A 27,949-nucleotide genomic window follows, 5' to 3' on the forward strand; every position below is an offset into this window, starting at 1 on the left:
CTTGTCTCAACCCCAATCCGGCCGTGCTCCGCCGCCCCCGAGACCCGCCACCCGGGGCCGGCCGGGGGAGAGGCGGCACCGCTCCGCCGGCGGACACCGGCAGGACTCTGCCCCGCGGCAGACCCCGTCCCGAGCCGCGGCCCCGCCGCAGCGCGCAGGGCTCGGAGCGGAGCCCGCCGGGAGCAGCCCCCGGGCCGGGGCTCGCCCGGCGCCGAGCGAGAGTCCCGGGCCGGCGGCACGGGGGGCGGGGCCGCATGAGGAGCGGGGCCACGGGGCACAGCCCGAGCGCGCCTGGGAACTGCCGAGGGGTCCCGGGCGGCGCCGCCTCTCCGTCATCGAGGCGGCATCGGCCTCGGGTCCGGGATCGGTTCCGGGTCCGGGATGGCGGCGGCGATTCCCGCCGCGGAGCCCCCGTGTGGGCCCGGGACCCCGCAGGGCGCCCTCTGGCGGACGCGGAGCGCCCGGTGCGAGCGCGCCGCCCCCGGCGGCCCCGGGACAGCGGCACGAGGGGGGCGAGGCCAAGGAGGGGCGGGGCCGGCTCAGGGGCGGGGGCACGGAGCGCGTGCGCAGCTCGGGACAGCAGAGCGCGTGCGCGGCGCGGGGCCGCCTCAGGTGTGCGGGGCGGGGCCGGCACAGGTGCGAGGGGGGGGGACCGAGGCCACTTAAACACCGGAAGGGCGGCGGCCGCCATTTTCTCCGGGAGGAGCCGGCTGCGGCCGCTCCGGTGAGGCGCTTCTCTCTTTTCTGCTTTTATCTCTCCATTCTGCTTTTATCTCTCCTTCCTGCTTTTATCTCTTCTCTCTGTCTCTTCTCTCTCCTCTGCTTTTATCTCTCCTCTCTGCTTCTTTCTCCTCTCCGCTTTTATCTTTCCTCTCCGCTTTTATCTTTCCTCTCTGCTTTTACCTCTCCGCTTTTATCTCTCCTTTCTCTGCTTCTTTCTCCTCTCTGCTTCTTTCTCCTCTCTGCTTTTATCTCCTCTCTGCTTTTCTCTTCTTTCTGCTTTTCTCTCCTCTCCGTTTCTCTCCTTTCTCTGCTTTTATCTTTCCTTTCTCTGTTTTTCTCTCTCCTTTCTGCTTTTATCTCTCCTTTCTCAGCTTCTCTCCCCTCTCTCCTTCTCTGTTTTTCTCTCTCCTCTCTGCATTTGTCTCTCTCCTCTGCTTTTATCTCTCCTTTCTGCTTTTATCTCTCCATTCTGCTTTTATCTCTTCTCTCTATCTCTTCTCTCCACTCTGCTTTTATCTCTCCACTCTGCTTTTATCTCTCCTCTCTGTTTTTATCTCTTCTCTCTCTCTCTTCTCTCTCCTCTGCTTTTATCTCTCCTTTCTCTGCTTCTTTCTCCTTTCTGCTTTTATCTCTCCTCTCTGCTTTTATCTCTTCTCTCTATCTCTTCTCTCTCCTCTGCTTTTATATCTCCTTTCTCTGCTTCTTTCTCCTCTCTGCTTTTATCTCTACTTTCTCTGCTTTTATATCTCCTTTCTGCTTTTATCTCTCCTTTCTCTGCTTTTATATCTCCTTTCTGCTTTTATCTCTCCTTTCTCAGCTTCTCTCCCCTCTCTCCTTCTCTGTTTTTCTCTCTCCTCTCTGCTTTTATCTCTCCTTTCTGTTTTTCTCTCCTCTCCTTCTCTCTCCCGTCTCCTTCTCTCCCCTCTCTGCTGTTCTCCCCCGTCTCCCCTCGCACCGCCCGCCCCCCCCTGCCCCCGCCTCTGTTCCTGCTCTGTTCCCTTACAAACCCTGACTCCTGTCTCTGTTCTTCCTTCTCCTTCTCCCTCCATCCTCCCGCCCGTCCCGACCCTGCAGCCTCCCGTTATCCTCGCCTGTGCCCGCTCTTACCCTCCCTGTCCCCCTTCTCCTTCCTCTCTCGTCCTTATCCTTTCCCTCTCTTCCTCATCCTCCTTCTCTCTTCCTCACCCTCCTTCTCTCATCCTTATCCTCCTTCTCTCGTCCTTATCCTTTCCCTCTCTTCCTCATCCTCCTCCTCTCTTCCTTTTCATCCTTCTCTCGTCCTTATCCTTTCCCTCTCTTCCTCATCCTCCTTCTCTCGTCCTTATCCTTTCCCTCTCTCCCTCATCCTCCTTCTCTCTTCCTTTTCATCCTTCTCTCGTCCTTATCCTTTCCCTCTCTTCCTCATCCTCCTTCTCTCTTCCTCACCCTCCTTCTCTCGTCCTTATCCTTTCCCTCTCTTCCTCACCCTCCTTCTCTCGTCCTTATCCTTTCCCTCTCTTCCTCATCCTCCTTCTCTCGTCCTTATCCTTTCCCTCTCTTCCTCATCCTCCTTCTCTCGTCCTTATCCTTTCCCTCTCTTCCTCATCCTCCTTCTCTCGTCCTTATCCTTTCCCTCTCTTCCTTATCCTTTCCCTCTCTTCCTTATCCTTTCCCTCTCTTCCTCATCCTTTCCCTCTCTCGTCCTTATCCTCCTTCTCTCTGTCCCTTTCTGTCTTCCCCCGCAGCCGCGGGGCTCGGGGCGCCGGATAATAAAGCCCCGAGGGCCGGAGCCGGCGCCCCCGGCGGGAATCCCCTCACGGGGCCGGAGCCCGCGGTGCGGGTCCCCCCACGCACAACACGGCCCCACACTGCCGGGTGTCCCCACATCACACTGGGGGCTCCCGGGGGGCTTAGGGTGGGCCCCCTCCTCCGGAGGGGTCTGGGGTGGGGTAGCGAGGGTTGGGGGGCTGCGGGGGGGATTGGGATGGGGGGGTTTGGGAAGGGCCCCCTCGTTAGGAGGGGGTCCCGGGTGGGGGGGGAGGGTTAGGGGGGGTTTAGGGTGGGCCCCCTCCTCTGGAGGGGGTCCTGGGGGGTGTGGGGTGGGGGTTTGGGAAGGGCCCCCTCGTTAGGAGGGGGTCCCGGGGTGGGTTGGGGGGGGGGTTTGGGAAGGGCCCCCTCGTTAGGAGGGGGTCCCGGGTGGGGGGTGGGTTAGGGAGGGCCCCCTCCGGAGGAGGGGGTCCCGGGGAGGGGCGGGGGGCGGGGCCCCCTCCGGAGGGGGGGGCCCGGGGTGGGGGGGGCTGGGGGGCTCCGCCCCCTAAGCCCCTCCCACTTCAGGCCCTCCCCTCCGGAGGGGGCTCCGCCACCCGGCCCCTCCCCGGGACCCCCTCCTCCGGACCGGGGCCCGGGGGGGGAGGGGGGGCGGGGTGGGGGGGAATAGGAGGGGGAGTGCCGTCGTTTGACACAAATGTGCGATTGTGGTGCAGAGTGACGTGACCCCTCCTGCTGCCCCCCCCACCCACCCCGCCCCCCCTCCCCCCCCGGGCCCCGGTCCGGAGGAGGGGGTCCTGGGGAGGGGCCGGGTGGCGGAGCCCCCTCCGGAGGGGAGGGCCCGAAGTGGGAGGGGCTTAGGGGGCGGAGCCCCCCAGCCCCCCCCCACCCCGGGCCCCCCCCTCCGGAGGGGGCCCCGCCCCCCGCCCCTCCCCGGGACCCCCTCCTCCGGAGGGGGCCCTCCCTAACCCACCCCCCACCCGGGACCCCCTCCTAACGAGGGGGCCCTTCCCAAACCCCCCCCCCACCCCCCCCAGGACCCCCTCCAGAGGAGGGGGCCCACCCTAAACCCCCCCTAACCCTCCCCCCCCCACCCGGGACCCCCTCCTAACGAGGGGGCCCTTCCCAAACCCCCCCCCCACCCACCCCAGGACCCCCTCCTAACGAGGGGGCCCTTCCCAAACCCCCCCCCCCACCCACCCCAGGACCCCCTCCTAACGAGGGGGCCCTTCCCAAACCCCCCCATCCCAATCCCCCCCGCAGCCCCCCAACCCTCGCTACCCCACCCCAGACCCCTCCGGAGGAGGGGGCCCACCCTAAGCCCCCCGGGAGCCCCCAGTGTGATGTGGGGACACCCGGCAGTGTGGGGCCGTGTTGTGCGTGGGGGGACCCGCACCGCGGGCTCCGGCCCCGTGAGGGGATTCCCGCCGGGGGCGCCGGCTCCGGCCCTCGGGGCTTTATTATCCGGCGCCCCGAGCCCCGCGGCTGCGGGGGAAGACAGAAAGGGACAGAGAGAAGGAGGATAAGGACGAGAGAGGGAAAGGATGAGGAAGAGAGGGAAAGGATAAGGAAGAGAGGGAAAGGATAAGGACGAGAGAAGGAGGATGAGGAAGAGAGGGAAAGGATAAGGACGAGAGAAGGAGGATGAGGAAGAGAGGGAAAGGATAAGGACGAGAGAAAGAGGATAAGGACGAGAGAAGGAGGGTGAGGAAGAGAGAAGGAGGATGAGGAAGAGAGGGAAAGGATAAGGACGAGAGAAGGAGGATGAGGAAGAGAGGGAAAGGATAAGGACGAGAGAAAGAGGATAAGGACGAGAGAAGGAGGGTGAGGAAGAGAGAAGGAGGATGAGGAAGAGAGGGAAAGGATAAGGACGAGAGAAGGAGGATGAGGAAGAGAGGGAAAGGATAAGGACGAGAGAAGGAGGATGAGGAAGAGAGGGAAAGGATAAGGACGAGAGAAGGATGAAAAGGAAGAGAGGAGGAGGATGAGGAAGAGAGGGAAAGGATAAGGACGAGAGAAGGAGGATAAGGATGAGAGAAGGAGGGTGAGGAAGAGAGAAGGAGGATGAGGAAGAGAGGGAAAGGATAAGGACGAGAGAGGAAGGAGAAGGGGGACAGGGAGGGTAAGAGCGGGCACAGGCGAGGATAACGGGAGGCTGCAGGGTCGGGACGGGCGGGAGGATGGAGGGAGAAGGAGAAGGAAGAACAGAGACAGGAGTCAGGGTTTGTAAGGGAACAGAGCAGGAACAGAGGCGGGGGCAGGGGGGGGCGGGCGGTGCGAGGGGAGACGGGGGAGAACAGCAGAGAGGGGAGAGAAGGAGACGGGAGAGAGAAGGAGAGGAGAGAAAAACAGAAAGGAGAGATAAAAGCAGAGAGGAGAGAGAAAAACAGAGAAGGAGAGAGGGGAGAGAAGCTGAGAAAGGAGAGATAAAAGCAGAAAGGAGATATAAAAGCAGAGAAAGGAGAGATAAAAGCAGAAAGGAGATATAAAAGCAGAGAAAGTAGAGATAAAAGCAGAGAGGAGAAAGAAGCAGAGAAAGGAGATATAAAAGCAGAGGAGAGAGAAGAGATAGAGAGAAGAGATAAAAGCAGAGAGGAGAGATAAAAGCAGAAAGGAGAAAGAAGCAGAGAAAGGAGAGATAAAAGCAGAGGAGAGAGAAGAGAGAGAGAGAAGAGATAAAAACAGAGAGGAGAGATAAAAGCAGAGTGGAGAGATAAAAGCAGAGTGGAGAGAAGAGATAGAGAGAAGAGATAAAAGCAGAATGGAGAGATAAAAGCAGAAAGGAGAGATAAAAGCAGAGGAGAGAGACAAATGCAGAGAGGAGAGAGAAAAACAGAGAAGGAGAGAGGGGAGAGAAGCTGAGAAAGGAGAGATAAAAGCAGAAAGGAGAGAGAAAAACAGAGAAAGGAAAGATAAAAGCAGAGAAAGGAGAGAAACGGAGAGGAGAGAAAAGCAGAAAGAAGAGAAAAGCAGAGAGGAGATAAAAGCAGAGAGGAGAAAGAAGCAGAGAGGAGAAAGAAGCAGAGAAAGGAGAGATAAAAGCGGAGAGGTAAAAGCAGAGAGGAAAGATAAAAGCGGAGAGGAAAGATAAAAGCGGAGAGGAGAAAGAAGCAGAGAGGAGAGATAAAAGCAGAGGAGAGAGAAGAGACAGAGAGAAGAGATAAAAGCAGGAAGGAGAGATAAAAGCAGAATGGAGAGATAAAAGCAGAAAAGAGAGAAGCGCCTCACCGGAGCGGCCGCAGCCGGCTCCTCCCGGAGAAAATGGCGGCCGCCGCCCTTCCGGTGTTTAAGTGGCCTCGGTCCCCCCCCCTCGCACCTGTGCCGGCCCCGCCCCGCACACCTGAGGCGGCCCCGCGCCGCGCACGCGCTCTGCTGTCCCGAGCTGAGCACGCGCTCCGTGCCCCCGCCCCTGAGCCGGCCCCGCCCCTCCTTGGCCTCGCCCCCCTCGTGCCGCTGTCCCGGGGCCGCCGGGGGCGGCGCGCTCGCACCGGGCGCTCCGCGTCCGCCAGAGGGCGCCCTGCGGGGTCCCGGGCCCACACGGGGGCTCCGCGGCGGGAATCGCCGCCGCCATCCCGGACCCGGAACCGATCCCGGACCCGAGGCCGATGCCGCCTCGATGACGGAGAGGCGGCGCCGCCCGGGACCCCTCGGCAGTTCCCAGGCGCGCTCGGGCTGTGCCCCGTGGCCCCGCTCCTCATGCGGCCCCGCCCCCCGTGCCGCCGGCCCGGGACTCTCGCTCGGCGCCGGGCGAGCCCCGGCCCGGGGGCTGCTCCCGGCGGGCTCCGCTCCGAGCCCTGCGCGCTGCGGCGGGGCCGCGGCTCGGGACGGGGTCTGCCGCGGGGCAGAGTCCTGCCGGTGTCCGCCGGCGGAGCGGTGCCGCCTCTCCCCCGGCCGGCCCCGGGTGGCAGGTCTCGGGGGCGGCGGAGCACGGCCGGATTGGGGTTGAGACAAGGCCGGGGGGACTGGGCACTCCCTCGCCGGGACTCGACTCCCCCCTCCTGCCGCGATGCCGGGACGGGGCTGACCGAAAGCGGGTGACGGAGCCCACAGCCGGAGCCGGGATGCGGGGGTTCGGGTCCTGCGGGTGTCCGCCCTGCGGTCCCGGGCGGTGCCGCCTCTCCCCCGTGGGGCGGATCGGGCTCGGTCCCGGGCTCGGCATCGCGGCGGGAGGGCGGCGCCGGCTGCGGGAGCGCTGCGGGTCCCGGTTCGGACGCGGCGCCCCCGCCTGGGCCCGGCCGGTCCCGCAGCCCCGGAGCGCTCCCGGCCCGAGCCCCCCGCTCCGCCGGCCCCGAGGCCGCGGCGGGGCCCGAGCCGAGCTGGGCGCCCGCGTCTCCCTCCTTCCCTTCCCCGGCGCAGCAGCTCCGTGGGGCTCCGGCCCGCCGCGCCCCAGGGGAATGAGGGAGACCGGCGGGGCGGCGCAAGAAGGGACACCCCGATCACAGCGGGTTTTGTATTTTAGCTTTACTCTCTTCCGGAGGCCAACGAGGAACCCGGCTGCTCCTCGGCTGGCTCACGGGGGTGGCAGATGCCTTCGCCACCCTGCCCAGTTAAGCCCGGGAGAGCTGGAGCAGCACGGAGGAAGGGCGGCGGTGCAGTCGCTAAGACGGGAGCAGGGGGAATTGACAGCTGCCCCTCCTCACCAGACTAAAAAAATACCCGTATGACTTGCAAGTGCACCTGCTTCACTTCCCTGGCCCTGGCCCTGGCAGAGGCCGCCGCTGTCCCTCGGTGGATGAAGGTTCCTGACGGTGCAGCAGCGGCCGCCCGCCGCCTTCGGGGCGCCCCGGGGCAGCTCCACCTCGCTGTTCAAGGGGAGCTCCTCGGGAGCACGCACCACCCAGCGAGGTGTCCTGCCTTTGCAATGGCATTAATTCCTTCAGGAACACGAATAAAGTGTTTTTAAAGAGCTTTCTCATGAGTGCCTCAGGGGAAAAAAAAAATGAAATTACGGGACTAACATCCTCATCTTCATTTCTTGTATCAGAGGTGAAGTGTGAAGGCCCAGAGTCTACAATTCACCAAGTGTTCGGGAGGTCCTGGACAGAGGAGTCCATTTTGGGCTACCAAAAGCACTGGGTACTCCATACCTGGTAGAGAGCATCCACCTTGAGAGTAAATCCATCAACTCCGGGCATGCTGCTCACCGAGTGGAACTCGGACAGCTGGGAAGCAAAGTGGGCAGAGTCAAAAGGCACAGCGTGGAAATACTTACCCGTCACTTCTGTCTGGTTTCGGTGCTGGAAAGTCAGAGAAGTGTGGTGAGGGATGCTGTCTGCTTTCCCAAGGGAGGCTGGAAGCCAGAGCCCCACCAAACACCTGTGTCAGGGATCTAGTCCGAATGCCCCATCTCCACACGTACACGTGGGCACCGATTGAGGAACACACTCAAAGGGTGGGGGAAAACTGATCTGGTGTTCACAGCTGGCAGCAGCAGCAGCAGCAGCAGCACAAAACATCCCCCACGGGCTCCCTTCCTCATCCCTTTGCAGCCACCGCCTGCCGGTTGCCAGAGCAAATCCCAAACGGGAAGAAGCAGGAGCAGAGCACTCACCAGGAGGAGGAATCGGTGCTTCAGGTACTTGTGGGGCTGGATGCAGCCGTACTGGGGCCCCTGGTTGTAGACGGTGCCCGTGGGGTCGAAGAGGGGCACGTGGCCAGCCCTGCCTGTGCACAGGTAGACCTTCTCCAGCTGCAGCTTGTAAGCGGCGTTGAGGTTTTGTTCGGGGGGCCAGAGCACGCGCCGGTACAGGATCTGCCCGGGGGGAGGTCGGGACAAAGAGGGGCAGGTGAAATTTCCCAAGCAGGAAAACGCTGCCAGAGCCAAGTGTCCGTGTTCAGAAGGGTTGGGGTTGTTTGGGAAGGGCTCGGTGTGTGGGAGTGACAAAACGCGGTGCCAGAGCACGCTGTTCTTTCACAGGGCTGTAAGATGTCAATTACTGCTGTAGAAGAGGCAAAGCTACACGTGGGTTCTGCCCTTTCCTCTCCAGGGAATGGAAGCTGTGAAAGCAGAAATGCTGGGCACAGGCAGAAGAGGAGAGGTAAATCCTACCCTTGGATAAAGCCCCCTTGTAATCCATTTCTGCCAGAGACCTTTCCGATTTGGTGGGGTCCATTAGAAAAACCTTCTCGTTGTTACAGAGCTGAAACTCTGTGTTCAGGGAGTAAACAACTGGAAGTGGGCGGTTTGTCTGCCGGAAGGCGATCGGGATCAAAAACCTGCAACTGGGACAAGGAAGGAAACAAAGGGGAGATGAGGTTTGGACGGGTGTGCACCCCAAAGGGGCCGAGCCTGCCCTCCTGCCCTCTTACCGCTCGGGAGCGTGAGCCGGGCAGGGCAGGGCAGGGGCTTGGCTCCAGGCTCTGCCCACGGCGGCGTGAGCTGCACCGTGCAGGGCATCAGGAAGATGGTGTATCCTCCAGAGTAATCCTTCCTGGGAACAGACAGAAGACCCTGCAGCCACCAAGCACAGCTCAAAGCCCTTCACCCAGGGCAGCACCTCTCCCTTGCCCCAGCAATGTCATCCAGCAGTCCCCGAGGGACAAGTGTGACTCTGGGATCAGTCTATCCACAGGCCGCACTGCTGGAAACATTCCTTTCCAAGAGGCTGAGCTGATTTTTCTCGCAGTACAACGGTGCTCCAGCTCTGACCAAGCTCCTGAGCATTCCGTGCTATTGCTGGCGTGGCTGCTGGAGGGGTGCCAGGGAGAACGTGGTGCTGTGGGGGAAGCTGCTGGAGGGGACTGCACCCCCAGCCCTCACCTGTTGTAGGAGCTGGTTGCTCTCCAGAGCTGGTAGGGAGAATCAAAAGTCTGAGCGCTCCACAGCAGCTGCAGGGCAAATTCGATGCCTCCCAGGTGCTCTGGAGTTACCAAAGAGGACCTGACACCTGGCAGGCTGTGGTGCTCCATGACAAACAGCCCTGGGGGAGGACAAGGAGGTGACGGGAGGCAGAGCGCGGAGAGGCCCCACCTCGCAGGGGCAGAGGGGCTCCCGGCGGGGACGGGGACTCGTTCCGCTGCCTGTGCCGTCAGAGCAGAGCTCTGTGTGACCCTGCTCTGTGTCCCTGCCAGGATCGCTGCCCTCACCTCTGAACTTGGCCTGCGTCTTGAACTCGATGACCGGCCGGCCGTCCTCGCGGATGTAGATGGGGATTATCTGCAGGCAGGCCGAGAGCGCGCTGTCCGTCTGGATCCCTGCAAGGACAGCAAGCGCCACTGGGAGCCCACACAGCACCCTCGCTCTCCTCTGCTGGGCTCTGCCAGCCCCAGAAGCGCTTGGGACACCTCCACAAGGCAGGGTTCAGCTGGGATCAGCCTCCAGTGAGCCAGCTGCACGCTCCCTCCGTCAGCCACCGGCTGCCTAAGCCCCCCGCAAGCACAGAGGAAGGCAATATTCCGAGTTCCCCGCTCCCTCAGGACTCTGGGGGCAGTGCAGGAGCTAAGGGGAAAACATGAAGGAACCACTTCTTCCATAGCCCTTGGAGCGCCTCAGGCTCACCTGTCCTCCAGAGAACGGTGTCGTAGAAGAAGGAGAACTCCATCTCGCTGCGGTGCTCCGGGGAAGCCCAGCCCCTCGGTGCCGTCACACAGATGTAGGACACGTAGAGAGGGACGTGGACTGTCAGGAAGGACTGAGCAGAGTCCCTTGCCTGGCAATAAAACCCCAGAAAGGGGGTTATGCGCCTTGCAGTGAAGTCAGAGGTGACTCTGGACGTTCTTTACGTGCAGGTACCTCAGACAAACCGGCGTTGTAATGCGGGGGCAGTGCTAAGGCTCCCTGGGACCATGGGACAAAGGAACTCTGGGCACAATTTCACCTCAAAACCCCCCTGATTTCCAAGGCTGTGAATTAAAAATGAGCAATTCTGCTTGCTCAGGCCTCCCAGAGCTCTCCATTTATTATCTGCAGAGTGCAGCTGTACTTTGCAGGCCCTGGAGAATTCGGGGAGATGTTCCAGCCTGGCTGGGGCCAGGCTCCACATGCTCCACTGGGCAGTTTCTCCGGCCAGGCGGCTCCTCTGGGTTTGTGCAAACAATTGGAGCTATAAAAGGAAACTTCAGGAACTAGTTCCAGGCTGGCAGGAATTAAGAGAGATGATGCTGGTCCAAGCAATTTAATGGGAGAGCCTGGGGGAGATGGAGTGGGCTGCACGTGGATAACGCAGCCAGGAGAGGACAGTGAGACACCCCAAACAGGGAAAGCCACTCGTTTCTAGAGGAACATTTTTGGCTTCTGGTCTCTTAATTAGGGAATGAGCCAAAATATCCCATGTTGTGGAGCATGGCCTGAGCCGCCTCTGCTCATTTCTATTGGCCGAGAACACAGTCAAACTTATAAAAGGGAGCCCAGCTGAGAACGTTTTGTATTTCCAGTACGGCCCTACATTAAAAGAAACCAGTATTTTCCTGGCACTCTGAAGATTTAGAGAATAAAATAAATGGAAAATGAATGAAATGGAAAATAAATGAAATAAATGAAAAGCACCCAGGCCTCCCAGCTAGTCCCAAATCCAATGAGATTTTTAGGCCAGAATCTCCGCAGCCCCACCGGTGCCTCCCCGCCCGCGTACCCTGTGGTTGACGCTGGTGAAGGGCGTGTTGTCCGTGATGGTCTCGAAAGGCCAGCGGGCTTCCGTTCCCGTCCGTGGGGGCGGCCACTTCCCAGCTGAACTGTATGGAAGACTGGTTGATCCCGGCCTCGCCGCAGCGCTCCTTCATCAGGGCGTACTTGGGGACGTGAAGGTCACAGGGAGTGACACAGACGAGGGGGTAGCCTGGGGAGGGGGATTTCTTCGCACCCTCCTTGGTCACTTCTTCCACGCGGTCGTAGTGACCAGCCACGGTGACCACCTGTGGGAGACCAGAGGGCAGCACTCAGCTGGAGCCGAGGGAAAGGGTGGAAAAAGCCATCCTCGCCTCCCACGTTGCCACGGCAGCCCCACTTTCTATTTCCCAAATCCCACTGCGGTTTCCACTCTGTGCTTGAAGGGCACCAACTCACATCCACTCACCACGGGAGGTGCTGGGAGAATCGGGCTCCCCGCTGCCTCCTGATCCAAAATAGTCACTGTGGCAGTGCTGCTGTCTCCTAGAACTGCTTCCACAGGATCATCTGGGCCCAGCACCAGAGAAAAGGACTCGTGCCACTCCCGGTCTTCGTTGGACATGATCTCCACCTTAAACATGATGTGGGCCACGCCTGAGGGAGCGAGTACAAGAAAAACAGAGAGAAGTGGATTCATCACCAGAGACTGCTCTGAAGTTCTCATCTGGACCCTGCTCCCAGCTGTGACCACGGAGACATTAGGATAAAATACGCATTATAAATTTTATTTCCACTCATTGCTGCTAATAATTTACCCAGAGGAGCCCACTATAAACATAAAACTCCAGCTATGACAACTGATCCAATCGATCCGGTGATAGATTTACTAGCAGATGCCATCTGAGGATTAATAGCGACTGTCTTGTAGTAGCTGCCTGAAGGAAAAATCTGGGATGCAAAGCACATTCCCATCCCTCGTCTTCCTCACACCAGTGTGCAGAGCCATTTGGTGAGGGCTTCTTGGTCCAGCAACGTGGTCTGAGGTGTTCACAGGCCTATGTTCCTTCAGGAGGACTTGACTCTGCCAAGTGCCAGCGCTTCCTCCTCTGCTCTGATCAGCCTTCCTTTAAACACATCAGCTAATTTTGAGTAACAACATTACAGCAAACTTCATGCTTTTCCAGTGGCTTTTCCCAAACCTCCTGGAAGTCCCTGGCGCGCACAAAACGTCCCTGGTCGCATCCCCACCTCAGACCCTCCCCGCCAGGCCCCTTCACCTGGGCTGAACTTGAGCATCCAACTCTTGGGGTAGTAATCCACGCCGGCCTGTGCCGAGCCGTCGCGGGCGCTGCAGCGCACCTTGGACGTTCTGTTCTGGTCACCTCTGCGGATCACCGGGATGTTCAGCACAGCCACTCCCTCCGGGCCCGGCGGCTCCCGGCACCTGGTACGCGGCCTCTTCGAACTCGATGCTGGGGGCTGCAGGCACAGCAGGGAGGGGAAAAGCTCCGGGTTTGCACCCCTGACTGGCTCAGCTCAGCTCCTTTCAGACTCGTCTACACGCCTTCGGAGCGAGGGGCTCCTCAAAGCAGGGGCCAAAAAGGCTTGGGTGTGACTTAGGGCAGAACTTAACGAGGGCATTGGGTTACAGAGGATGGCAAATGATTCTCCCATCCCTGGCATCCCTCTTCTCCCCCCACAGATCTCTCCAGGCTGTGATGCTGTGGAGGGAGAGGAACATCTCCCAGGGGAAGCACAGCAACTTCCAGCAATGGAAACAGGAGAGGTGGTGCGTCTGAGCTCTCTTAGCCAAGCCCTCCCTTCAGCCCAGCACAGGGCTGTGACCACGGCACCGAAGGCATTCACTGCAGCCCTGGGACTGTGCCGACTCCCTGGGAAGCAGCAGGACATCCTTGCAGAGCAGCCTCACTCACCATCTTCCTCATTGGTGACAGTTACGGTTGCCACGTCCATCTTCCCAACCCGAGCTCCGCTCCAATGGTTTCCAAGGGGGCTACTCAGATAGACCTGGAACTGCTCTTCTGGTTCGAAGGCAGAGTCATCACTGATGTGGACGCTGCAGTTCTTCACCTACAGCCAAGTGAAGAGGAGAAAGCAGCGCACACTGATACATCTGATAAAGCCCCGTAAAGGCCAGGCTGTGCCTCACTATCCAGGGTTGCTGTCCATCCTGGAAGAAACCCTTCTATTTTTAGGGCTGCTACTTCAGTGTGGACAAAGCACAGCCTGTTACAGGAGGAGACACATCAGCAAAGACATCTCTTTCCACAATCCCACAGCTCTCTGTAGAACAACCCTGAGTCCTCCTGATGCATCACATTTACATTTCATAACGTAACCAGTTTCAGCATGAAACGCACAGCCCCTTCAGAGTGGCTCACGCTGCTAGGACAAGAATCTGTGCCACCTGAAACCAGCCTGGACAACTCTGCCAGCTCCCTCTGACGACAGAGAGCCGAGGAGGAGACGTGAACCTCTCTCCCAGCACCGGTTCTTCGCTCCCCCACGAGGCAGGTCCAGCTCACCTTCTCCCCTTTGAAGAAGGTGACGCGAGACTCCTCTGCATCCCTCCTCTCCGCGAAGTCCTCCGTGACCTGCGCCGTCTGGCTCCGCGTGTAGCACCTGACGGAGGACTCGTAGCTCAGGTCCCCCGTGCGGAAGATGGGGATGTGCAGGGTCCCTTCCTTCTCCTTGGCCGTGTAGGTGTCCTTGGTGAACTGCATGCTGGGCACTGCAGAGGGGCAGAAACAGAGCCCAGCAGAGCTGAGGATCCTCAGGGAGCCAAGGGGCCAGAACAGAGCAGATAGAGCTGCCAGGGGTAACTTACCGTCTTGGAAAATGTCGTTAATGGCCACGACAGCCTGGAACGGCTTTGCCAGCTCGGCTCCGTAGGGGGAGCTGAGGTAAACAACAAATGTCTCCAGCCCTTCTATCACTGGGTACTGAGCATCGTCCAGGATTGTCAGGGGGCAGAACTGGGAGGAAAGTGGAATTCCTGCTGTTAGACGTATAAAGCTTTCATCCCTCTCAGCACTCACATCTGGCAGTCTAGTGTAAAGCCATTATGTCACTGGGTTTTCTGAATCCATTAATCAATGCAAAGAACGTTCTACGTGAATCCAGCTTATCATTTCAGAGAACAGGGCAGCCATCCTTATCATGGAAGAGGTGGCACGGCCAAATCTCTCCTGGCTGGAGTGCTGATGGGATGGGAGTCTGTGCTTAGCAGACTCATTAACAGTTCTCAAGTGGCCCAGCGAGGATATTCAAAACAAATGCTAGATATGCACAGAAACACAAGACAAGTGTCACCAGGCAAAGCAGACCCAGCAGGAATCCAAGTGGCTCCTCACCTCTTCTGTCTTGCCTGGCCTGAACTCTATTTTTCTGGAGCTGGGGACATAATCAACTCCCGGGCTGGCCGAGGGCGGGTCTGACGTCCGAGTGGCACACCACACCGACGTGGGCGTGGAGAGGTCGGGTCCCTGCCGGAGCACTGGGATCTCAATGTGTCCTGCAGCAGCACGTGCACATGAGAGAGAACAAACTGAGAGAGCACAAACTGAGAGAGCAGCCACGTTCCACAAACCCCTGCCTTGCCCTGCAGCACTGCTCCTGCCCCCAGGCTCCCCCTGGGCACACAGGGAACCAGAGCCCATCCGCACATCTCTGAAGTTCTGCTGTGCCCCGAATCGCTCCTTCTGGCACCTCCTGGTGGTGAAAGCTTCTACAGTGAGCATCCCAACACGACCACCTGCTCCTCACCTGCAGCCTCGCTGACAGTAAAGGTGGCATTCCCCAGGAACAGCGTGGAGGCGTCGTTGGGACCGGCGATGACCGCGTTGGCTGAAGCCCGGCTGCCGATGCGGGCGCTGTTCGAGGTGTCGGCCAGCACCACCTCAAACTCCTCTTCCTCTTCATATTCGCTGTCGTCGATCAGAGTGACATCACAGGTCACCAGGGTGACACCTGGCCCCAAAATGAGGCGGCTCTCATCCGACAGCCCCCGGGACTTGAAGTCGGAGCCGGATTCCAGCACGTGAAGGCTGCTGCCCTTGGCCGATTGGGGGACGGTGTAGCAGATGCAGACACGGTGCTGCTGGCATCCCCTAGGAAGCAACAGGGAAACTCCATAGATCTGTGGAAATACTTTTAATCTGTTTGCTGGAGATACTGGTCACTTAAAAAATAAAGCAGCATTCGGAAAAGAGGGCGAGGAATGAAAAAGAACACCGTCCCTGCTCCTGAACTTGCATGGCAGCTGGCTTAGACATGACTTCCAGGCATGCTCCTAAATCCACACTCAGAAAACCGGTGGCACTTGCCTATTAACATGCAGCCCAGTGACAGGGTCCACATAAAACACTGTCTAGGTCACAGAGAAGCAGCAAACAAATACAAGGGTTTGCTCCTGCTGGGAGCTGAAACAAATCCAAACCCAAGAAGCTTTAACAGCAGAGACAGGAACAAACACACTGCGTGTAGCTTGACGTTTCACAGTCGTGCCACATAACATCGGAGAAGACCCCAAAACCACAAGCAGGCACAGCCCAAGGGCTCGCTCTCTGTCACGAGGGTTCCCCCATGGCCCTCCCATGGGGCTCAGCATGTCCTGCCCAGCCCGACCCACCTTTCCTTTGCACGGGAGCCGAGAGCAAGCCGGCGCTCTCGCTGACGTGGAAGGCGTTCCCGTCAAACTGCAGCGTGGGCTCGTCCTCGGGGTCCGCGACGGTGACGGTGGCCCGGGTGACGTTCCCCAGCAGGGCGTAGGCCGGCATGCTGAGCTCTACGGAAAAGCTCTCCGTGCCCTCGAACACGTCGTCGTCGTTGATGGTGACGGTGGCAGGCCTTGGTGTCCTCCCGCTCCTCGAACTGCACCTGGAAGGCAGAAATCCGGCTGCTGTCCTTGGACCGGGCTCTGGAGCTTCCCGTCCTTCCCGTCTCACCCTGCTCTGAGGCGTTCCCTCTTCTGACAGCAAATAACTCGCGTGACTTTAGGAATAAAACACACCCTCCTCGGTGTTTTTAGCACTTTTTGTCTGTTCTTTCCTCCAGGCTCTGTGTGAGGCAGGTGTGGTCGGGCCCACCCACCTGCCCCGCATACTCCACGTAGTCCTGCTCCCCGGGCCGTGATGCGGCTCCAGCGGTGGCCGTTCCCTGCTCGGTGCGGCACAGGACAATGCTGTACCGGTTGAGGTTCCCCACCCGCCTCACGGCGACGCTGACGGAGCCGGCGCTCTCCCTGACCTCGTAGCTGGAAAAAGGGATCGAGCACACACAGGTAACGGGCTGGGGAGCAAACCCCGTGCGGGGCTGCGGGGGTGAGCGTGGCCTCCCTGGGAGATCCGAGGAACAATAACAACCGGGGACTTGGGCGCGGGGCAGCTGCTCCACGCTTTAGGCCCCTCTCCTCACTGACAGAATTGCCTTCCCATGCTGCAGGGAGCTCAGCTAAGAGCCCAGCCCCCAGCCAAGTGCCCCTCGTGCCACTTACCTGCCGTGAGTAAAGCTGAGAAGGGACCGCTGGACGTGGAAGACGTTGCCGCTGACCACGTTGAGTTTGCTGTCCTTCACTAGGAACTGAAAGCTGTCCGCGGTCTCCTGGACCATCTCCTCGTGCGCCACGTACCGAATGAGGCCCTGGTTCACATCCTCTGCCGGGAGGGAACGTCCAAGGAGTTGGGACAGAAATCCCAAGGCAGCTTTGGAGATGAGCAGTGTGGGTCTGCACGGCCACATGGAGCGAGGATCACAGGGAGCAGTTACCCCCTCACCTCCCCTTCCCTCAGCCCCGCAAGAGTGAACTCTCCCCACATTTTGCTGGCTCTGCACAGCTAGCCACACCACTGTGATGAACACCTCCTGCAAGATCTATAACCCCTCTTCACTGCCCCAAGTCACAGCTCCAGCTCTAACAAGCCTGGAGAACCTGGGACAAGCTGCAGGACACAGGTTGGTGTCTCCAAGAAATTACAGGATTTCTGCAACTGACAGCCAAGTTCAATGCTTACTGTCAACACACTTTGGAGATCTGCCCCTTGTCTTCTCCCCTCACACCTATTTTTCCCTTATTTTAACAAACTGAATCAAGTGATGGAAAAAAGCAGCAGGACACAGCCCAGCTCCATACCCTGTGTAAAGGTGGTCACAGCTGTGCCCGGCTTCAGCTTGTTCTCCACGTGGCCATTTCTGGGACCGGCTGTTATCTCATAGATCAGCTGTTCGTCATCTGTGTCAGGATCTGTCATCAGTAATTCCTTCTTAGTGATGAGATTGGTGGCCTGGATTAAAGCCAAAACCAAGGGAGTCAAACTGAAGCTCCAGCAGTGCAAGTCTGATTGTTCACACAAAAAGCCCGACCATCCCTCTGTTAAAACAGACAAAGGGAAAATCTAGGGATGTGAAAGCACAGAGCGGCCTTGAACTGAGATATCCCACAACGTGTTTGACAACACAACAAAGATTCAAATTTTGCCTCGCATCTGGTTTAATTAAGCCAGGTTTAGTTTAATTAAGAAGACAGATGTGGCTCAAAGAAAAGCAAATTCCAAAGCAGCTGCCCAGCCTTATTTAGCTGGGGCTAAAAGCTAGGACAAATCTTTGGGTTTAACTTAGAAAGTTCTGTTCCACGAGCTGTGCTGACGCTCAGATGAGGCCCTGCTTGGCAATAAAACATCTGCAAACAGCCTCAGATTGAAGGACTCACTCAAGACAGTTCGCACAGCCTTGGAGAGCCTCCAGGAGAGCACTTTTCAAATGCCCTCAGGTGGATCTGATTCAGTTCTACCACATTTTGCTTTCTCTTCAAAAGCAGAATGTTTTTGACAGCAGGAGAAAGAGAGAAAATTGAGCTGCTCGAGGAGCAGGAGTGCTTTTCCTGAAGTGAGGAGTTTGAGCTGAGATAGCCATTTCTTAATGCAATTTCTTACTACAGCGTTTTCCACTCATTTTTTTCTGGGAAGAACCAAAGTGTTGCTTTGCAGTTAGTGCTGGCTCCTCAGAAACAAGCTGAGAGTTTTATGGGGTTTTGTTTGGATTTCAGCACAACAAAGGCATTTGTTTCACAGCAAGAAACTCCTGCACCGTATCCTTGGAAAGCCATCTATCTCTGCCGCACATCATCAAGACATCTCCACCGTCAGCAAAGCTAAAAATGTACCCTGGGGAGGGTATTCTCCATCCCAAAAATCAAAGTGCTGAAGGATGAGGATGCTCTCCTGCGAAGCCCCTTCTCCTGGAGCAGCCTGAGAAGCAGCCCAAGCTGAGGCCAGGCAGCTGTTACCTTGCCATCCGTGTACTCCAGTCACTGCAGGCCCAGGTTGGTGACCACCCTGGGTGTCCCGTCATCCACAGGGAGGATGTCCACCTGGAAGCGCTGCGGTGCTGCCGTCACCACCTGACACCAGTTCAGAGACACGGGGGTTACTGTGCGAGTCAGAGCCTCAGCCACCACGTCACCAGCTCGGCTCCCTTCGGCTCTGCTGGCACCAAGGGCAGAGTTTGCAGGGAGGGGAAGAAGCAAAGACGTGACCGAGAACGTTCAGTCAGCATCTCAGTCCCCCCTGCCCCGAGAGGAGGCACCTCCCTGTGAGCTCCCAAGGCCCCCTCCCATCCCTTCTCCTCCCTGACCTTCTTCCCTCCCTCCTGCACCACGAAGAGGGGGCTGGTGCCGTCGGAGACGGTGAGGGTGAAGCGGTCCCTGAGCGCGCTGCCGCCGCCGTGCCTGCAGCTGCCGCGCTTCTGGTAGATGTGATGTCATCCCTGGTGAAGGTGGTGGCCTGCAGAGGACGCTGCCCGCGGCCGCTGCGCTCCATCAGCCCGTGCCGGGGCGGCTGCACCGCCCCGAACGTCAGGGACTCCACCTGTGCCCGGACATGGAGGGGCAAAGCTGGGGACACGACCTCAGGACACTGCCCTTCCAGCTCAGGAGGCCCGGACAGGGATTCTGGCCAGGCAGCTCCCCTGCGTTGGTGTTCCCAACACAAGGGTTAGCACAGAACATTCCTGGTTCCCCCTGAGCCCCGCCCTGTCCTTGTCCCTCTCCCAAGGGATTTTGTTTTGTAGGTGTCTCCCTATAAAACAAGGCACATCCCACCGAATTCCTGCTTCAGCTGGTCTGAGACAGCTCCCACCCACCCCTGTGCCTGCTCCACGAACACAAGAGCAGCCCCCAGTCCTGCAGCCATTCCGGGCAGTGTGTCCCTTGCCACTTCTGCCAGGGCAAAAACCTTGGGGGCAGGATTTTGGCTCAGGCAGCCAGATCTCTCGCTGCAGGGGAAACAGCAGTGAGATAGAGCCAGTGTTCGACAGCTCAGCCTCTGGCCAGACCCAGGAAGAAGAGGAAGTGCCATTTCCATCCATGCTGAGCATAAATTCAGCATTAAGTCTTTAAACACAAGCCCAGATGTGCAGCACAAGAGGGGAGCAAGGAGGCTGGGGGTGGTCCTGCCTTACCTCTGTGTCAGCATCTGTCGCTTTGAGCTCAAACTCCGTGATGGTTTTTCTCACCCCTTCCTGAACTGTCATCCCAAAGATTTGCACGATGGGCAAGGAGTCATCCACGGCGTTTATGGTGATGTCAAATGTCTGGCTCACCTGGGACAGGAAGAAAAGCTTCCCTTGCCAAATTCAGCCTTCCAAGAGTGTGACTTCACCGCAAGAGCACAGCGATCCCCAGTTTGGGTCTCTTCATTTCAGCCTTGTCTGAGCTGCTAAGCCCAGATCACTTCTTTATCCCTCCCCACTCATTAATTCTCCCTCTTTCTGTGATATTTACGGACATCCACTTTCCCTCCCTCTCTCACTCAGTTTTGCCCCTCTCCCTCTATGTGCAGCTAGACTTCTTCTCTTTCAGAAAGCAGGAAAAAGGCATTTCTCCAGGGGCTGGCTGTCGTCACTACGCTGTCAGTGCACTGGATCAAAGCTGAGCTCCAGCAACAGTTGGCAAGCAGCTGAAAACCAGGCACCCAGCTCTTGGTGAGCCCACAGGGCAGGTGGCTCCCTGTTCCCTGCACAGGCCTTCCTCCCTCCCTGACCTGAGCGATGTGGGAAATCCCACAGCAGGAGAAGGAGGAACAGCCACATCTGCCCACTCAGGCAAAAGTCAGGCTGGGACTGACCTCGTTTGTCCCATCAGACACAGAAAAGGTGAAGGCATCCGTGTGCTTTTCCTCCTCACTGGTGTGGATGTACTGGATGCTGCCAGAGGCCAAGTCTGCCTGGCTGAAGGAACTAATTCTTGTCCCTGGAAAACGAACAACAGGGAGGAAATGTGCAGCAGAAAGAGCAAGGCAGGGAAAAACTACGGGAAGCAGGACATATTTAGGCATGAGGACTCGGTTTTGGCTGGTTCTGATCCAAGGCAGGCTGCCCCGTGAACCCTCAGCTGAGCCAGGGATTTAGCTGGCACAGAGCCTCCTAAAATTTCCTTCTCAAAAAGAAGTCCAGGCTTCTTTTCATCTCCTCCTGTTGGGAGTGGGCCTCCTGGGGCAGAGAAGCTGGGAGAAAAACTGTCCATGTAACACTTGGATTGTCGCTGCTGGGCAGGACTAAGCCAACCGTGGCATCACTGGGGATGAACCGAAGGCCTCCTGGCCTCACAGCAGTTTTCCAAAATGCCTTCCAAGGATCTCTTCTCTCTGCCCTTCCTTATACCCCTGCATTTAGTACCCAGTCCCATTTTCAGCACTGATTTATAGTGACATCTTTACAGCCCATTAGGTGTGACACAGCCACAGAAAGGTACCTGACAAGCATTTTAAAAAACACTTGAGCATTTTTAAATCTCTTTGCTACGTTCAACAGTTTTTACTGCTGCTGTCAACCAGCATCCTGACAAGAAGTTTGCCACCAATATATCACACTAAATGGCTGCTGACAAGTGCTGGCCACACTACAGAAGACACCAGGATCTGATTTAAATAAATGAGCCACAATGGAACGATCAGCTAATATTTCCTCAGAGCTCATCAGCTGGAAAGGTTTGGGTTCTCTTTTGAACACTTCAGTATTCTCTCCTTAGGTTTAGGTCATTTGAATCATTACAGCTACTTCTCAGTCTGTGACTCGGTAGCCTTATTGGTCCCTCACAGACATGAAAAAGCAGAGAAATCAGAATCATCATCAGATTTTAAATAACAGGAGGAATAAAGCCCTTAATTCAAGTCTCCCAAGTACAAGATTCGCTGGTTAGTTTGCAATTTAGACAAAGATACTGCAAGTTTTTAATTTACTCTCACAGCAGAGAGTAGTTTGCTTATTATAACTCATTCACTATTCCTGCCCTTTCAACATGTTTTTGTGAGAAGATGAGGCAAACCACACACCCAAACTGAGCTGTACAGGGACCGTCTGCATCTTGAAAACACAGAGCAGATATTTCCGCTTTCATCTCACGTTAACGAGAAATCTAAAGTTAAGAAGAAATACAACCTTAGATGAATATAATAAAATCAGAAGAGCGTATTTTATGACACCACAGATCAAGATTAATTCATCAGGGAGAGGCAGCACACTCGCACAGTCAGCAGGCACGAAAGGCAGCTCTGAAATTCAGATCACATCTGCAGAACTGACCAACTCTGTTCCTTTGTCCCCAAACCCCACGGCGGATCCCGCGGCGCCCCCTCCCCTTCCCCATCCTCATCCCTCTCCCGTCTCCGACGTGGCAACCGGCGAGCTCCCCGCTCCGTGTTCCACACCCCCCCCAGCCTCGTCACCGGTGTCGCAATCCCCGCCCTGCCCGCCCCCGGCTCTGCCCTCACGGCCCCCGTTCCCTCTGTCCCCACAGGCGTCCCTCCCTTCCCGCCCGCTTAGAGCGGCGCGCCCCCGCCCCTCGACCGCGCGGCCCTCGTTACTCCTACCCCAGTTCCGGCACGCTCCGCTCCCCTACAGCCGCTCCGTGCCGCCCGCGCCGCCTATGGCGCCCCGCGGGCTCCGCTTTCCCGGCAGCCGTGCAGTCGCCGTTCCCGCCGCCGCCGCCGCCGTTCAGCGACGCCGCTCTCAGCGGTGCCGCCAGGGCCCATTCGGAAGTCGCGCCGTCCCACACCACTCCCCCATGCTGCCCTGCGGCGCTGACGTCATCCACGCATGCGCAGTCACAGGTTCTATCGCCGATGTTCCTGCCGCCGCCCGCGGCTGCCCCGTGCCCGCTCGCAGCCGCAGCTTTTCCACCGCCCTCCGTACCGGCCTCTCAAGCCGCGGGGGGGAGAGCAAGGACGGGCACGGGGCCCCGGCTCTACAACTGCTGACAGCCGCGTCGCCTCTGCCACCGCCCGGCCCAGCCGCTGTCCGGTCCCCGCCGTGCGTCTTCACGTCCCCGCGTCCACCACCGCAGCCGCCCGACGCCGGCACACGGCCCCCGCCTGTCTCTGCCCCGCTGCTAACACCGGCACAATAAATAAACGGGAATTGGGGGAAAATCGGGAACTGGGGGAAAAAACGGGAATAAAGAAAAAAACACTGGAAATCGGGAGAAAAAAAAAACCGGGAAAGAAAACAACAAACCAGGAATAAAGAAAAAAAAGGGAATTATGGGAGAAACGGAAATTGGGAAAAAAGGTAATGGGATCAAAGGGAACAGGATCAAAGGTCCCGAGGGTGCTGAGCGCCTTCCAGAAGGTACAGGATGAGTCCCGAGCGTGCTGAGCACCCTCGGTACTCATCCTGCATCCTCGGGATGGTGCTGAGCACCCTCGAGACGGCGCTGAGCACCCACGGTATGGTGCTGAGCACGCTCAGGACTTATCCTGCAACCGCGGGACTCATCCTGCACCCTCGAGATGGTGCTGAGCACCCTCAACACTCATCCTGCACCCTCGGGATGGTGCTCAGCACCCTCGGGATGGTGCTGAGCATGCTGAGGGTGCTCAGCACCATGCCAAGGGTGCTCAGCACCATCCCGAGGGTGCAGGATGAGTGTTGAGGGTGCTCAGCACCATCCCGAGGGTGCTGAGCGCCTTCCAGAGGGTGCTGGATCCGTCCCAAGGATGCTGAGCACCTTCCAGAAGGTGCTGGATCCGTCACGATTGTGCTGCGTGCCTACCCGATGGTGCAGGATGTGTCCCGATGTTGCAGAGTGCCTTCCAGATGGTGCTGGATCCATCCTGAGGGTCCTGGGCATCTTCCAGGAGGTCCTGGATCCATCCTGAGGGTGCTGATTGTCTTCCAGAAGGTTCTGGATCCATCCCGGGGGTCCTGAAGGCTGCTGAGGTTCTCCCGGTGTTTTGGACTGTCCTGGGTGATCTGGAACCTCAGCACCGAGCGGGGTCCAGCAGAATAGTCTAGAACCACCGGACTGGTTCCAGAAACTCTGGACTCGCAGGATGGATTTTGGGGTGAAACCCTGGGGGATTTTGGCGCTGAAATTTGGGGATTTGGGGTGAAAATTGGGGGATTTTGGGAGGAAATCCTGGGAGGCTTTTGGGGTGAAATTCGGGATATTTCAACATTTTCCTTCCTAATCCACGAGTAAAGGGAGATGTTGGGATTTGATCCAAAAGATCTTACAACCAATTTTGTGGTGAAACAGAGAAAAACCGTGAGCAGCCAACTCACTGGAAAACTGTATGTTAAACGCAGAGAAGCACAAAGTGTTTGATGCTGTTAGAGTTCAAAATAACAAGGAAAAATGGTGGGGAATTTACCTGCCTTGGAACAAAGTATGACCCCATCCCATACTCTCAGCTCCCGCTCCCCTTCCAGCGTGGCTGTGACCCGGGCTGGCCGTACCGCTCGGTGTCTCTGGACCTCACAGCATTTCTACGTGGCTGCTGCACCCGGGTCCCCAGCACGTCCTGCTCTGGCCGCCTTCCCGAGCGGTCCCACGTGCACCAAGCGGGTGCTACAGACCACAGGGGCCTCTTGGCTGCAGAGCTGGGTGATGGGAGACAACAAAGCAATGCCCAGGATGCAGCTGTTCAAGCCAGCCTCGCCTCACGGAGCATTTCTTTCTCACCTGTCCATGGTTCTCTCTGTGTGTGTGTCTGTGCTCCTTTTTAAACTGCAGGGCTGGGAGGCCTGGCCATTCCACCGGGAGTGCTCACCCTGGGAGCACCAGTGTCTACCTTGGGAGGAAGCAAGCTGCCACCAGAATAAAAGCAGGGTGGAGCTGCTCCCACTCCAAGGCAAGAGCCTGCAAGGCCCATCCTTTGGGGACTCGTCTTTTGTGTGAAGGCACATTGTCTAGCAGAGGAAGAGGTTGGTACCTGGTGGAGCAGGGCCAAGATTCCATTTTCCCCAGGCAGCTCCCTCCTCTGCCTGCTGTAGCGCTGGCCAGGACTGGGAGAGGAGGGGGAGTGTGTTCAGCACTGCTGCTGGAACGGAGTGGCCCTCTCAGGAGGATCCCGGTTGCTTCAGGACCTTGCTTTTGCACTGGTTTGTGTCCACAAAGGAAAGGCATGCAGAAGGCAGCACCATCACCCCAGCCCTGTAGTCTGGACCTACAAAGGCTTCCAATAAAGCCAGGTGCTGCTGTCCAGGGCAGTTGGAGTTGTTCTGTGCCTTCTTTGGGGGGGAAGAGCAAAGGCTGAGGGGGACGGGGTGGAGACTGGGGGGCTCCCGTGTCCCTTGGGGCACGCCGAGGTCCCCGCCAGAGGGAGGGACACGCTGCGCTGGAGGAGCAAGGTGAGCGGGGAATGGGGAGGGCTGGTGCTGGGTACCCTTGCCCAGAGGGGACCCCGAGCTGCCAGGAAATTCCCTGGGAGGGCTGGGTGCAGAATCCAAAAACCTGTGGAGTTGTTCTGGTTTTTACGGTAGGTATTGGCAAGGGACAGGAATTGACCTCTCCAAATCCCCTTGGAAAGGAAGCCCCTCTCTGTGCACTCCGTCGTTAGGGTTTTGTTATGTCAGGAACGGCTTAGGGTTAAGAAAGTGGGTTTTGTCTTTCCACCTCTTACTTCCCTGTAAAATGGGAGTGTATAAAACACATGTGTGCATCCCTGAGGTATTAAAATGCACCGAGAGAAATTTCTGGGCCTAAGGTCCATAGAGACGAGCGCGTTCTGCGCTCGGGGTTGAGTAGGGATTTATATTTTTGTCATTCTGACCAGTTAGCTGAAAGAATTGGGAGAGTTTCCAAGAGAAAGAAATGCAAATTTCAAAAAGCAGAACGTTAGAAAGAGAAATATATAAATGTATACATGTAAAAATAAATATAGGGAAGCTAGGTAGATCTATATATAGAGAGAGAGAGCCATAAAAAAGAAATAAATACAAGTAATCCAAGTCTAGACAAGTAGATTAATATTCAGTATGAAAACTATATGGACAGATGCTAATATAATATATTTTAATATCAGTTATGTATGATATCTCTGTGTATAGATAAAGAAGATCAATATGATAGAAATAAATATTACAAAAATTTAAATGTAGGGTCCTTTTGTTATTTATTTGGATAGAGGCATGGCATATAAATGAATAATATAGAAATGAAAATGTACACATCTATAATAAAGAAATAAATATAGGGAGATAGATAGATAGATAGATAGATAGATAGATAGATAGATAGATAGAAAAAGAGAGATAGAGATAGAGAGATATAGCCATAAAAAAGAAATAAACACAAATTATCTATATCTAGACAAGCTGGTTAATATTCAATATGAAAAATATACGGATAGATGGTAATGTATTTTAATATCTGTTGTGCATTATATCTCTGTGTGTATAAATAAAGAAAATCAATATTATAGAAAGAGATATTATAAATCTTTCAATCAAGGGAATTACTGGTTTTTATTTGGTTACAGACATGGCATTTAAATGAATAATATAGAAATGAAAATATACACATCTATAATAAAGAAATAGATATAGGGAGATAGAGAGAGAGAGAGAGAGAGCCATAAAAAAGAAGTAAATACAGATAATCTAAATCTCGAAAAGTCGATTAATATTCAGTATGAAAACTATATGGATAGATGCTAATATAATATATTTTATTATTACTTATGTCTGATATCTCTGTGTATAGATAAAGAAGATCAATATGATAGAAATAAATATTACAAAAATTTAAATGTAGGGGCTTTTTGTTTTTTATTTGAATAGAGGCATGGCATTTAAATAAATAATATAGAAATGAAAATATACACATCTATAATAAAGAAATGTATATAGGGTGATAGATCGGGAGATATATAGATAGGGAGATAGAGAGAGAGAGAGAGAGAGAGAGAGATAGAGAGAGAGATATAGCCATAAAAAAGATATAAACAGAAATTATCTATATCTAGACAAGGTGGTTAATATTCAATATGAAAAATATACGGATAGATGGTAATGTATTTTAATATCTGTTGTGCATTATATCTCTGTGTGTATAAATAAAGAAAATCAATATTATAGAAATAGATATTATAAATCTTTCAATCAAGGGAATTACTGGTTTTTATTTGGTTACAGGCATGGCATTTTAATGAATAATATAGAAATGAAAATATACACATTTATTATAGGGAGATATATATATATAGAGGGAGAGAGAGAGCCATAAAAAAGAAATAAATACAGAAAATATACACATCTATAATAAAGAAATAGGTATAGGGAGATATATATATATATAGAGAGAGAGAGCCATAAAAAATAAATAAATACTGATAATCTAAATCTAGAAAAGTCGATTAATATTCAGTATGAAAACTATATGGATAGATGCTAATATAATATATTTTAATATTTGTTATGTCTGATATCTCTGTGTATAGATAAAGAAGATCAATATGATAGAAATAAATATTACAAATATTTAAATGTAGGGGCTTTTTGTTTTTATTTGGATAGAGGCATGGCATTTAAATGAATAATATAGAAATGAAAATATACACATCTATAATAAAGAAATGAATGTAGGGAGATAGATAGATAGATAGATAGATAGATAGAGCCATAAATAGAAATAAGTACCAGTAATCCAAATCTGAACAGGTAAATTAATAATCAGTATGAAAACTATACAGATAGATGGTAATGTACTTTAATATCTGTTATGCATTATATCTGTGTGTACAAATATAGAAGGTCAATATAATAGAAATAGCTATTAAAAACATCTAAAACAAGGGTTTAATTCTTTTTTGATTTGGTTAGAGGCTTAGAGGCAGGGCTTTTAAATGATTAATATAGAAATGAAAATATACACGTCTATAATAAAGAAATAAATATAGATAGATAGATAGATAGATAGATAGATAGATAGATAGAGATAGAGAGTTAGAGAGATAGATAGATAGATAGATAGATAGATAGATAGATAGATAGATAGATAGAGAAAGAGAGAGTGAGATATAGCCATAAAAAAGATATAAACACAAATTATCTATATCTAGACGAGCTGGTTAATATTCAATATGAAAAATATACGGATAGATGGTAATGTATTTTAATATCTGTTGTGCATTATATCTCTGTGTGTATAAATAAAGAAAATCAATATTATAGAAATCGATATTATAAATCTTTCAATCAAGGGAATTACTGGTTTTTATTTGGTTACAGGCATGGCATTTTAATGAATAATATAGAATTGAAAATATACACATCTATAATAAAGAAATAGGTATAGGGAGATATATATATAGAGAGCCATAAAAAAGAAGTAAATACAGATAATCTAAATCTAGAAAAGTCGATTAATATTCAGTATGAAAACTATATGGATAGATGCTAATATAATATATTTTAATATGAGTTATGTTTGATATCTATGTGTATAGATAAAGAAGATCAATATGATAGAAATAAATATTACAAATATTTCAATGTAGGGTCTTTTTGATTTTTATTTGGATAGAGGCAAGGCATTTAAATGAATAATATAGAAATGAAAATATTCACATCTATAATAAAGGAATGTATATAGGGTGATAGATTGGGAGATATATAGATAGGGAGATAGATAGATAGATA

At 54.6% G+C, this 27,949-nt stretch overlaps 2 protein-coding genes and 1 long non-coding RNA gene across 5 annotated transcripts; 1 reads left to right on the forward strand and 2 right to left on the reverse strand.

The window, feature by feature from the left end:
* Positions 1-6,915: 6,915 nt before the first annotated feature.
* Positions 6,916-15,838, reverse strand: LOC147648653 (extracellular matrix organizing protein FRAS1-like). 2 transcript variants are annotated; one of them, XM_086867032.1, is made up of 18 exons: positions 15,666-15,838; positions 14,801-15,144; positions 14,389-14,549; positions 13,863-14,010; positions 13,561-13,766; positions 12,949-13,105; positions 12,292-12,493; positions 11,481-11,668; positions 11,040-11,319; positions 9,968-10,118; positions 9,556-9,663; positions 9,230-9,389; positions 8,779-8,900; positions 8,560-8,691; positions 8,021-8,221; positions 7,682-7,706; positions 7,428-7,556; positions 6,916-7,343 (listed from the first exon to the last, which is right to left on the reverse strand). In XM_086867032.1, exons 6-12 carry the CDS (start codon positions 12,958-12,960, stop codon positions 9,272-9,274), a joined length of 1,059 nt encoding a protein of 352 aa, XP_086723158.1. In that variant the 5' UTR covers positions 12,961-13,105; positions 13,561-13,766; positions 13,863-14,010; positions 14,389-14,549; positions 14,801-15,144; positions 15,666-15,838; the 3' UTR covers positions 6,916-7,343; positions 7,428-7,556; positions 7,682-7,706; positions 8,021-8,221; positions 8,560-8,691; positions 8,779-8,900; positions 9,230-9,271. The 2 variants fall into 2 exon arrangements, with proteins under 2 accessions (XP_086723158.1, XP_086723159.1); XM_086867033.1 differs by lacking the exons at positions 12,292-12,493; positions 12,949-13,105; positions 13,561-13,766; ... (2 more) ...; positions 14,801-15,144; positions 15,666-15,838 and having other exon boundaries at positions 6,916-8,691; positions 11,040-11,139; positions 11,268-11,319; positions 11,481-11,734.
* LOC147648654 (uncharacterized) lies at positions 15,812-18,572 on the forward strand. Its single transcript, XR_015280092.1, has 2 exons — positions 15,812-16,316; positions 16,478-18,572. It is a non-coding gene; the product is annotated as an uncharacterized LOC147648654 (long non-coding RNA).
* On the reverse strand, positions 18,318-22,009 carry LOC147648655 (extracellular matrix organizing protein FRAS1-like). 2 transcript variants are annotated; one of them, XM_086867034.1, is made up of 6 exons: positions 21,898-22,009; positions 21,361-21,443; positions 20,155-20,279; positions 19,490-19,630; positions 18,665-18,897; positions 18,318-18,513 (listed from the first exon to the last, which is right to left on the reverse strand). In XM_086867034.1, exons 2-6 carry the CDS (start codon positions 21,389-21,391, stop codon positions 18,339-18,341), a joined length of 705 nt encoding a protein of 234 aa, XP_086723160.1. In that variant the 5' UTR covers positions 21,392-21,443; positions 21,898-22,009; the 3' UTR covers positions 18,318-18,338. The 2 variants fall into 2 exon arrangements, with proteins under 2 accessions (XP_086723160.1, XP_086723161.1); XM_086867035.1 differs by lacking the exons at positions 21,361-21,443; positions 21,898-22,009 and having other exon boundaries at positions 18,343-18,431; positions 20,155-20,450.
* Positions 22,010-27,949: the final 5,940 nt, after the last annotated feature.

Source organism: Cyanistes caeruleus, chromosome Z (assembly GCF_971803275.1).
Source record: "Cyanistes caeruleus chromosome Z, bCyaCae1.hap1.1, whole genome shotgun sequence".
Classification (NCBI taxonomy): domain Eukaryota; kingdom Metazoa; phylum Chordata; class Aves; order Passeriformes; family Paridae; genus Cyanistes; species Cyanistes caeruleus.

Coding starts and splice junctions, on each gene's coding strand:
- LOC147648655 (XM_086867034.1), bottom strand. CDS start 21,391: ATGCAGACGGTCCCTGTACAGCTCAGTTTGG. Junction 18,898..19,489: donor CGACAGATGCTGACACAGAG/GTAAGGCAGGAC, acceptor GTCCGGGCACAG/GTGGAGTCCCTGACGTTCGG. Junction 18,514..18,664: donor TGCAGGAGGGAGGGAAGAAG/GTCAGGGAGGAG, acceptor TGGTGCCAGCAG/AGCCGAAGGGAGCCGAGCTG.
- LOC147648653 (XM_086867032.1), bottom strand. Junction 11,320..11,480: donor TTCTCCCAGCACCTCCCGTG/GTGAGTGGATGT, acceptor GGTCTCCCACAG/GTGGTCACCGTGGCTGGTCA. Junction 9,664..9,967: donor CACCGTTCTCTGGAGGACAG/GTGAGCCTGAGG, acceptor CTGTCCTTGCAG/GGATCCAGACGGACAGCGCG.